Below are 11,535 nucleotides of genomic sequence, written 5' to 3' on the forward strand. Positions count from 1 at the left end.
CGCTGACACCACTTTCATCTGGCAATTGAACCACTACCACGAAAGCTAGAGAGCAATATTAGGATTGAGGGCATAAGTGTCCGGGATAGAACAGTAAAAACCATGTTATTGGCGAACGATATCTTGATAGCACTCTACCGACCAAAATCTGATTTGCCGCACGTTTTTGCCTTGTTAGAAGCTTTCGGGAAACTGTCGTGTTTTAAAGTAAACACTACTAAATGCGAATTGTTGGCTATTTTTCCCCAGAGCCAAATTACCGCCACAGATTTCAACAGCTGCCCTGTTAGTATAGCAAATATCTGGGTATAAAGATAGGCAAGAGGCCAGAGTCGCTCTACACATTGAACTATCCCCCAACAATACTCCAAATAATAAAGAAGTTAGATAGGTGGAGCAATCTCCTGCTCTCCTTCATGGGCCGGTGCCGCCTGATAAAAATGGTTAGCCGTCCAAGACTGCCCTACCTATTGCAGGCAATACCACTATTACTCCAGAGAAGAGACCTGGGGAAACTGCACTCGGCTTTCGTGGCCTTTTTGTGGTCTCGTAAGAGACCGCGCACAGCCTTGAAAAAAAATTGATGCTACCCAAAAGTAGAAGGGGACTTAATTTTCCAGATATTCGGTTATATAATGTGGATAGCCTCATAAGACACTCTTTGGCTATGGGGCTCAAATGACTAATCGAATACCGACCTAGAAGCAGAACTGTTTACCCCATGGAGTCTAAATATCCTGCTACATACAAGCTACACTAGTCTCCCAATAGAATGGAAGAACTATTATAGCAAAAGACACCATAGCAGCCTGGAAAAATTCGCAAGGCTTACGGTTTTTTGTTTAAAATCTCCAAACACATGGACTTGTGGCAACACCCAGAATTTGAGGGGAGGGAAAACAAAATGTTCAAAATATGGCTGCATAAAGGGATTATGAAAGTTCACCATCTGTTTCACCCAGAACGCCCCAGATATAAGACTTTTAGAGAAATGTGTGAAGAATACGGTTTACCTGTGTCCCACTTCCTACCATTCGCACAAGTACGCAGTTTCCTCCGGGAAAGAATAGCTGGCGTAGCCAGGGAAGCAATACTCAACCCAATAGATATCTTGGTAAAAAGATTACTCATATTAACACTCAATTTCAAAATTGTATACCAAATTTAGAGAGGGATGGGGGATGAAGAACAACGCCAGCTTATTCAAAAAATGGGCACGAGCGCTCCAAGATCCAGAGCTACCCAAGGGAATAATTGAGAGTTGGACTTCTGTGAGGAGGGTGGTGAGAGATGGAGGGAAACCTACTTTAAGATAATTCATGGAGCTATATATGGGTTTGACAAGCCAGAGAATCCCAATGGTCCAGCAAGGCTACAAGCTTGTTCTAGATGCTCCCAACCAAAGTCTGACTTTTTACACGGTATATGGCATTGTTCTATGATCCAAAATTACTGGAGAGGAGCTCAAAAGCTGATCCAAGGTAGGGGTGTGTGTATTCTTAGCCCTAGCAAAATCAAGGAGTGCATGACCCAATTCACCAACACAACGTGGTACTACAGCCAGGACGACGTGCATCAGCTGGGAGCCTTAAAGGTTATATGAGGGGAGGTGGTTGCAGGGGGGATTCACTGTGGGCTAGTTTAAATGCTACAGTTAAATATTTACAGTTTTTATAATATGGTATTATGTTTGTTGATTGTTAGGGGAGGGGGAATAATGGGAAGAAAAAAAAAAAAAAAAGCTTACCTGGATATCTATTACTGTAATGGAAATGTATATTATGCGACCAAGATCTTTTTGTAATTGTTATGACCTGCTCATGTATGTTGTTCTTAAAAAAAAGAAAAAAAGAAAAAAATCGGAACACCTAAGAGAGGCAAACCGTGAGAGATAAATCTTAAAACTCCACACCCAGCATGTGCAGGGCCTGTAACCTCGGATCATCAGCGGCAGTGCAAAAGGAGGGGAGGAGGATTTTCTCATTAAGGTGGAAGGCTGATACCACCTTAGAAAGAAACGATGAAATAAGTCGTAATACCAGCCTATCACGATGGAGGACGGTAAACAATGGTTTAGCCAAGGGAGCTGCCAACTCAAGATACCCTGCAAATGGACGTAATGGCCACCAAGAAGGCAACCTTCCATGTCAAGAGACATAGGAACCTCCTTCAGTGGTTCAAAGGGGTGATATTGTAATGCCATCAGCACCAAGTTTAGGTCCCACGGAGGTACCGAGGAACAATAGGGAGGTGCGGACAGCTGACCTTGAGGCAAGACGACGCTGTCCTTTTAAGTAACTAAGGCCCAATCCCGACCGCTCATCATAGAACCCGAAGTAGAGAGAAACGCATAGGATGAGCCTTCCGCTGCTGGCACCAGAGGAAGATTCTCCTTCATACCCGATGATAGACATTGAATGAAGGCGGCTTCCTAGCCTTTATTATAGTCTGGATGACCAACTTTCCAAAGCTGTGAGTTCTTAAGACCGTGGCCTCAACATCCATGTCGTTAAATGTAGCATGGACAAATTGGAACCCAGAGGGGTCCTTGAGAGACAAGGTCTGATCGAAAGCACCATTGAGCGTCGACTAGGAGGTAGATGAGCTCCACATACCATGCTCTGCGTGGCCAATCTGGAGCCACAAGGATAACTGGAAGGCCCTCCTGCCCGATTTTCTTGAGCAGTCGCAGTATTAAGGGGAATGAAGAGAATGCGTATGGGAACCAGAATCCCTCCCACCGGATCACAAGGGCGTCTACCGTGCAACCTAGGGGATCCCAGATCAGGTCACAAGGGCCGGTAATCTATGGTTGAACCTGGAGGCCACCAGATCAACATCTGGCTTGCCCCACGTGCGGCATATCAACCAAAATACTTGGGGATGCAGTTCCCACTCCCCCGGGGCAACCGTGAGGTCGTCAGCCACCCAGTTGTTCACCCCAGGAATGTGATTTGCCGAGAGAGCCAACAGATGTTCCTCGGCCCAGGACAGAGTTTTTGACACTTCCGACACGACTGTCACACTGTCTCTTCCACCCTGGTAGTTTGTCGCGTTGTTGGTCTGAACCCGTACTGGAAGACCTCTCAACTGATGAGCAAAGTGCTGAAGGAGGAGGAAGAGGACTCGAAGTTGCAGTATGTTTATAGGTAGCCTCCCGGGGGTCTAGACAGGGCGTTTAGACCCCCGGGAGGCTGCCTATAAACATACTAAATACTGCTGTGGCTCCTCCTGCAGGGGCACCATTCCTGCTGTGGCTCCTCCTGTTGGGGGCACCACTGTGGCTCCTCCTGTTGGGGGCACCACTGTGGCTCCTCCTGTTGGGGGCACCACTGTGGCTAATATAGAGAGGGCACTGATGCTGCGGTGGCTACTATTATGGGGGCACTATATAGGAGCACCATGTGGGGCACTGTGGGGGCACTATGTTATGCGAGGGCACCATGTGGCGGACTGTGGGGGCGCCATGTGGGTGCACTATGTTATGTGGGTGCACTGTGAGTGCACTATGTTATGCGGGGGGCACTGTGGGTGGGCGACTGTGGAGGCACTGTGGGAGCAATATGTAGGAGCACCATGTGGGGCACTGTGGGAGCAGCATGTGGGGGCACTGTGTTATGTGGGATCATTATGTTATGTGGGGTCACTGGGGGAGCACCATGTTATGTGGGAGCACCATGTTGGGGGACTGTGTTATGTGGGAACACTATGTTATGAGGGGTCACTGGGGAAGGGGGGTGGCACTGTGGGAGTGCTATGTGGGGGCAGTGTGTGTGGGCACTATGTACTTTCACATTACAGGGCATTAATGGAAAAAAAAAATCCACTTTGGGCAGCGGGACAACCCTTTTAACTTTAAACTTGGCAACTGAAGCACTGAATGAGCCTTGGGAGCCCAGGACCCTGTTGCTCGTTCAATGTTCCCCCCTCCTAGAAGCACTTTAAGTAGGTACTAACCACTATATACCAGGAACGCCCCCACTAGGCTGGCTGTGCTAGAGATGCTCTGTCAGTTGCTCAGATTCTCATATTTGCCCATTTTTCCTGTCTTTCAACGCAACTCTAATGAATCTACATATAAGGCCAAACTAGAAGATAAATACATTACTTATCCTATACTGATCCCGTTAAAGCCTGTCCTATACCCCAGAGCTGAATTCACTATTCTGCAGTCTTCAGAACTGAAATCCAAGCCTTTTCTGCTTAAATATCTGCACAAAATCCTCTGGTGATTGACATTTGTGGGGTCCATACCCGTCAGAACTCCTAGGAGAGATCGTGCATCCGAGCTACACGCACGACTGACAGCGCTCACAGCAGGGTGTCGCGCAGCCCTTGTGGTCGGGTGATCAGGATTCACCGGCCCTCCTGTCAGGACTTCCCCTGCTCCGGACCACAGAGCCCGGCTTCTCCCCCTCCCATGCGTCGCTCTCAGAAAGGAAAGCGAAAATCAGCTGACGGTTCATTTTAAATACAAATTGCGGTGAGCGGGTGCCGGTAAACAACCATCACACGCACGGGTCATGAATGCTGAGGTTGGGCACACCACATAGATATTATATTTGAAGAGCACCCCCTGCAACCAAGGAAGAATCCACCGGCAGCTGTTTGGGGGCGCTTGCCCCTCCTCGGTGTGCAGTAGGTTCTGGCTGGTCTAGCGAGAGGCCTGGGATGGGTCAGTTCTATCTTTTCTCCTTCTGGATTCTGGCTTGGCTTTCAATTCCCAGTCATTGTTACAAGGCTTGTATAAAAAGAGTCTAACATTGACTTACAGGAATGCTGCCCTCCAATAGGTGGCGCTGCAGAGGTATTGTTCCATCTCCCTATTTGCATATTACCCAGAGGAGTATGAATGGCCTTATAAGGCTCCTCACTCACCTTATAAGTGCTCTCCTTAAGGGCGCCTGCACACGAGCGGAAATTCTGCGGTGAGATTTCCACCGCTGGAAGTTAAACGCAATCCTATGCAGACGGCCACGGTTTGGCTGCACGGCAAACAAACCGCGGCATGTTCTATTTCTGTGCGGGGCTCGCAGAGAAATGTCACTCACCCGCCGCCGGCACATTAAACAGCTGGAGCCGCGGGCGAGTACGCGTTGGGCCCTGCAGGCGCTCGGGTCGGGTCCCGCGGCAAAAATCCTCGCCGCCGGATCCGATCCACCCGTCTGCAGGCAGCCTAAGAGTGATGTGGGTCGGGAGGGGTAACATCACTGACCTCTCGCTAGCCCAGCCAAAACCTACTGCAGACCAAGAAGGGCAAACACCCGAAACAACAGTCTGTGCATGGAGTCTGGCTTTGCTTTCAATTCCCAATCATTGTTATAAATACTTGTATAAAGGGTCAGACAGTAAGTTGCAGGAATGTTGTCATCCAACAGGTGGCACTGCAGAGGTATTGTTTCATCTCTTATTAGCTCCTCAACCATTGTAATGACGGGGTGCGTTAAAAGGCTGTCGAACATGTTTGAACAAACGCCTGGTAAGAGAAGCGCTGGAGAGACAAGTGAAACCCAGACGTTCAGTATCAAGAGAGCTAACTAAGGCAAAATTAGCCAATTATTCTGCTCCTAATTCAGTAACCTGCATATAAAGAGGGTGCAGCATACACTGAGTACACAGCCATCAGAGGAGGAGCAAACCTGAACCAAGACCGCCGGTCACAGTCTCATGGGGAGGATGGAGTTAACAGGCCGCCAACTAGAAGCACAGAATCCAAGTTCTAGTTTACATGACAAAATCCAATCCTGTTCTATTATAATCCAATCCGCTCTTGCCATAAGACAACCAGGAATTGGATCCTTTTAACCCCTTAGTGACTGCTCATACGCCTTTTAACGGCCTGTATCGGCGATCTATAGATGAAGAGAGATCGCATGACAATCTATCTTCATACATCCCGGGTGCTGATTGTTTCTTATGCCTGGCGGCAACAGCTCCGATGAGCCGCGCGGCTCATCGGAGCTGTTAACCTTTTAAATGCCACTGTCAATTCTGACAGTGAGATTTAAATCCTTCGAACAATGTTTCGGGGGTCCTGTACCGCTCCTGCAATGAGATTGCAGGGAGCCGTGTGGATGTCATGGCACCCGGGTCCTTCTGAAAGGGCTGTCATGGCAGTATGCGTGATACACTGCCTGCCCAATTGCAGTATAATGTAATGTTATGGCATTACATCATTCTGCAGGAGCGATCAAAGCATCGTATGCTGTGGTCCCCTGGGGGGGGTGTTTAAAAAAAAAAAAAAAAAAAGGAAAAAAAAAACACTAAAAAGTCTTACTAATAAAAAACGATGAATGTCGTCAGAAAAAAAAATTAAGAATACCAGAAGTGCGCTTTTTTGGTCGCCCAGTCTCCAAGAAAAAAAGTGATCAAAAAGCCGTATGTATTCAAAAATGGTACCAACACAACTACAGGACGTCCCGCAAAAAATAAGTCTTCGCACAACTATGTCGATGGAAAAATAAAAACCATTGTGTGCAGAAGATGGAGACAGAAAGTAATTATAAAAAATTTAATATCTTTGAAAAAAACTACAAGTAGTACAGCAAAAAACAAAAAACTACATAAGTTTGGTATTGCAGTAATCGTACTGACACATAGAATAAAGTTTGTGCGCCGTAGAAACAAGATGCACCGAAAAATGATGGAATTTCATTTTTTTCCCATTTCTCTCTACTTAGAATTTTTTTTTAGGTTTTTCAGTACATTATACAGTACCATTGAAAAAAAACAAGCACTCATACAGCCTATAATAAATAAATATATCTGCACTGTATACTCGGCTTTCACATCTTCTTGCTTCCATCTGCAGTTGGCTTACAGAGGGATCGGGTTCTGACTAGTCTAGATGAGGGGAGTCCAGGGAACAGTGCCTCCTACTCAGCCCATCCCCGCGGGGTCCCCTGGCAGCTCCCCTAGAGATGCGTGTACCGTGTTAGGGGACTCCGCAGAGGCGAGGATCAGACAGACTACAGCTTGCTTTATGGTGCTTAGAATGGCTGACGGGGCTCGCATAAAAGGGGTTGCCCAGGACGTTTACTATCAGTCATCAGTAGTAGTTCGTGGGGGGCCGCGTCTCGGGACCCCCACCGTCATTGTGGACAGCGCTGGAAGCAGATGGTGTTGTCTGTACTGCAATGGCCCATCGTGGCACAGATGGCAGCTGGACGCTGTGCCGGTAGCATTAAACTAGGTTGCTGCAATGTTGACAGCGCCATCTGCTGGCATGGCTGTTCGCTAGGGTCAGGGCTAACAGCTGATCAGTGGGGATCCCGATACATCATCTACAGTAGAGGTTCTGAATACCCCTATTCTCTGAGGGGGGCCGTAAGTAGTGCATGGTGCTAGTGCCAGACCCCCGAGGAGACCACAGAGGAGGTCATCTAGTCCGGTATACACGGGGTGTATGTCTCTAGTGCCATTTGTAGAGGTTGCATCCAATGGGAGCCGCACCTCTAGTACCACTGCAGCACTATCTGCCTCTGGCGCCGCCCACACTGACAGCAGCCTGGCAACCAGCTGAGGACCAACACCCGCTGACTAGTCACGTCCCGGGATCCCTTTACACTACACTTACATAAAACCTCTAAAGAGCCTTCTCAGCGGTTCACTGTACATGGCCACCATCACCTAGTGGCATTTTAAAGAGACTGCCCAGATTTATAGCTGCTTTCTACCCAAGGGTGACTACCCACTACAGGTTTTTTTCCACTGCGAAATTCGCAGCGGTTTTTTTCTGCAGCGGTAAATTGCGATTTTGCGCAATCGCAATTTTAACATTACAAGTCCCATAGACCGATGCAGAAAAAAAATGCTGCGAATTTCGCAGTGAAAAAAGACTGCAGTGGGTAGTCACCCTAACACAGTGCCACAGCTCCCCACAGGCCAAGTCAGGTATGGCAGTGAATAGGGTGAGCCGCTGTGGACAGATGTGAAGCCGCTTCTTAACGAAGGCAGCCCCTTCGCTGTGGACCATACCATTCTCGAGTGAGGGGTGGCAGAACAAGGAAGGATAAGATTTGGAGGGGGCACTCACCTGGGGGCTGCTGACCGGGCCGTACCCAATAGACGGGGTGCCCGGGATGCCAGGGGAGCCCACAGCACAATTAATAACAGGAAAAGGGGAGCCAAGACTTCCGAGAGGAGAGTTCACCGAGGAGGTCATTGCCGATCCAATCATGGAGGGGTGCAGGGGGGCGCTGGGAGGAGGGGTGTCACTCAGCGGACGCCCCAAGGGTGGGCTCAGCGAGGAGGTGTCTGGGCTCTGGCAAACTGTAGAAAGGAGCACACAAAACAGAAAAGTGTTACTGGAGGAGGAAAAGGAGCGGGCAGAGCTCTGAGGGTCTGCTACAGTGCGTCAGCGCAGGGGGGGCAGAGCTCTGAGGGTCTGCTACAGTGCGTCAGCGCAGGGGGGGCAGAGCTCTGAGGGTCTGCTACAGTGCGTCAGCGCAGGGGGGGCAGAGCTCTGAGGGTCTGCTACAGTGCGTCTGCGCAGCACAAGCGGCGGGCAGAGCTCTGAGGGTCTGCTACAGTGCGTCTGCGCAGCACAAGCGGCGGGCAGAGCTCTGAGGGTCTGCTACAGTGCGTCTGCGCAGCACAAGCGGCGGGCAGAGCTCTGAGGGTCTGCTACAGTGTGTCTGCGCAGCAAAAGCGGCGGGCAGAGCTCTGAGGGTCTGCTACAGTGTGTCTGCGCAGCACAACAGTCATCCAGTAAGCAGAGGATAGAAGTAACACAGGACCGTTGGGCCGCACGGCTTCCATTCACTGACTGCGCGGATACTATAACTCGTCATCAGCCCTATGAAGGGATCTGCAGGACTTTTACCATCAATGACCTAGTAATGGTCCACCAGGGGGCCAGCCTTATGACCCCCAATGACCGGGCTACCATCAGCACAAACTGGTGGCACTGCTCCCACTGAGTGCTACGCAGCACCAACATGGCCATCTGCTCCCCCCGCTGTCCAGGCTGATAGTGAGGCCAGGTGAGCCGCTGATCAACCACTAATGATTGGTCATCAAGATGAAAGTCCCAGGAGCCCTTCAGGCTGCCCAACAAATGGCAGAGCGCCGCAGCACAAAATAGTGTTTTACACGCGCGTTTATTGGTTAGGGGTCACACAGGACGGACATCCCGCTGAAATCTCGCAATAACTGCACCGAAAAAAATGCAAGACTTCCTCGGGATAAGACGTGGGTCTTGGAGAGATTTTCGCCGTCACCATTCCGCTGCGGCTTTCTCTCCCCATAGAGAGGAGAGCGACCGCTGTGGAAACGACAAAAGAATTGAGATGCTGCGGAACTGAATGCCGGGCCGCAGGTCAGTTTTCGTGCCGCTCGGCCACAGCGTGTGGATGAGATTTTTGCAAACTCTCGTCCACTTTGCTGGCCGATCCCGGCATTGGAGCCGCGGCGGTAGTGACAACGTCCCACACTGAAATTCGGCCCTGTGCGAACCAGCCTCAGCGATACAGACGGTCCGCTGCATCCGGCAAAGGAAATAAGTCAAGTTTTTTCACGGTTGCAACACTGACAAATGTTTCTGCACTGGTGGGAAGTCAGCCGGCGTTCAGGACACATCTATAGGGGCAGCAGACCTCAAGCTACTCATCAGCGGACACAGCCCCCCGCTCTCAGGATGGGGGTCCCACCAGCAGATCACCGCCCACAGACATTTATGAGGGGACCCCAATGTGGATACACACACCCCCCAAACACTGCACTCTCATAGAAGCCGCCGCCGTTGCAACCAATCAGCGCAACTTTTATACCTGGGCCAACATGAACACTGTTGTGATTGGCTGCTACGGGCAACAGAGGCGGCTAAGAGTGCGGAGTTGGAGGGGCTTCCCCACGGCCCCCTGTATGTAAAGATGGATACTTGTATATCTAGATGGACCCGCGGGTGAAAATACGTGGGAGATGAACGTGCGGGGGTACACGGTCCGATACGTGGGGGTACACACAACCCAGACGGATAAGGAGGTGTATCTATACGGAGAGGGGTGGGATACGCAGGTATATACACAGGTATATATACGGAGAGCGGTGGGATACGCGGGTATATACACAGTGCGCGCTCGGATACACAGGTATATATATACGGAGAGCGGTGGGATACGCGGGTATATACACAGAGTGCGCTCGGATACACAGGTATATATACACACGGAGAGCGGTGGGATACGCGGGTATATACACAGAGTGCACTCGGATACACAGGTATATATATACGGAGAGCGGTGGGATACGCAGGTATATACACAGAGTGCGCTCGGATACACAGGTAGATATACGGAGAGCGGTGGGATACGTGGGTATATACACAGAGTGCGCTCGGATACACAGGTGTAGGTGTATGTGTATATATATATATATACGGAGAGCGGTGGGATACGCGGGTATATACACAGAGTGCGCTCGGATACACAGGTGTATATATATATACGGAGAGGGGTGGGATACGCGGGTATATATATATATATGCGGAGAGCGGTGGGATATGCGGGTATATACACAGAGTGCGCTCAGATACACAGGTATATATACGGAGAGCGGTGGGATACGCAGGTATATATACGGAGAGCGGTGGGATACGCGGGTATATACACAGAGTGCGCTCGGATACACAGGTATATATACGGAGAGCGGTGGGATACGCGGGTATATACGTACGGAGAGCGGTGGGATACGCGGGTATATACACAGAGTGCGCTCGGATACACAGGTAGATATACGGAGAGCGGTGGGATACGCGGGTATATACACTAAGTGCGCTCGGATACACAGGTATATATGGAGGGTATCCAGCTGATATGCACCCCACAAGTCACAGCACTCAGTGTCGTCCCCTCCTCCCGGCCGCACTCACCCCTGCTGTCCCCCATCCCGTCCAGGCCGCACAGCTCGGTGTGTCGCCGCTCGCAGCTCCGGCCTCCTCTCTACACACACAACATTATGTTAATGAGGCCGCATACTAATGAGGCGCCGCCGCCACTGACGCAGTTTCCGGGGTCTCCTGCGGTCACCCCGCACGGACCGCAGCCACCAACTCTCCCAGCGGCCCCCGCGGCCCCAGAATAGCGAGGAAGCGGAAGTGTCGCCATCTTGGGACACCCTACACTGGGGGCGTGGCCGCTGCTTATAGCGCTGAACTGAGCCGACGAACAGAACACAAAGCGAGTTATCAGACGGAGACCCCCGGACGGAGACGGCCGACAGCCGAGAGACGGCGCCCTGACGGGAGAAGCGCGGGTGTAGCAAGATGGGATATGCGGTGATAAACTGACCTGATGTGACCTCAAGACAAAAGGTGTGGAAAGATGGCGCCGAGCAGGTTACAAGAGGCCAGGGACGTCTGAGAGGAGAAAGATGGCGGAACTTCCAGTTTCCATATATGGATAGCTCTATTTGTGTTCCTTTAGGGTGTAGAAATTAAGCTGTAACGTCTGACATCTGAGGGGCGGGGCCTACAGTGCTCACCTGAAACAGGTGGGAAGGTCACCCAGGTGACATCCACTAGTGCTGCAACCTGGA

General features: G+C 50.5%; 1 protein-coding gene across 2 annotated transcripts in view; it reads right to left on the reverse strand.

Moving 5' to 3' along the window:
- RXRB (retinoid X receptor beta) overlaps nt 1–11,086 on the reverse strand; it is a 43,182-nt gene extending 32,096 nt beyond the window's left edge. Inside the window, exons 1-2 of one of the 2 annotated variants that reach the window (XM_066581297.1) lie at nt 10,871–11,086; nt 8,036–8,271 (exon numbers count right to left, since the gene is read on the reverse strand). In XM_066581297.1, the coding sequence (XP_066437394.1) occupies nt 8,036–8,271; nt 10,871–10,886 (252 nt within the window). In that variant the 5' untranslated portion in view covers nt 10,887–11,086. The remainder of the gene's footprint in view (nt 1–8,035; nt 8,272–10,870) is intronic. The other variant, XM_066581298.1, reaches the window with a different exon arrangement.
- Between the last annotated feature and the right edge of the window lie 449 nt (nt 11,087–11,535).

The sequence above is a fragment of the Eleutherodactylus coqui genome, chromosome 10 (assembly GCF_035609145.1).
Source record: "Eleutherodactylus coqui strain aEleCoq1 chromosome 10, aEleCoq1.hap1, whole genome shotgun sequence".
NCBI lineage: Eukaryota > Metazoa > Chordata > Amphibia > Anura > Eleutherodactylidae > Eleutherodactylus > Eleutherodactylus coqui.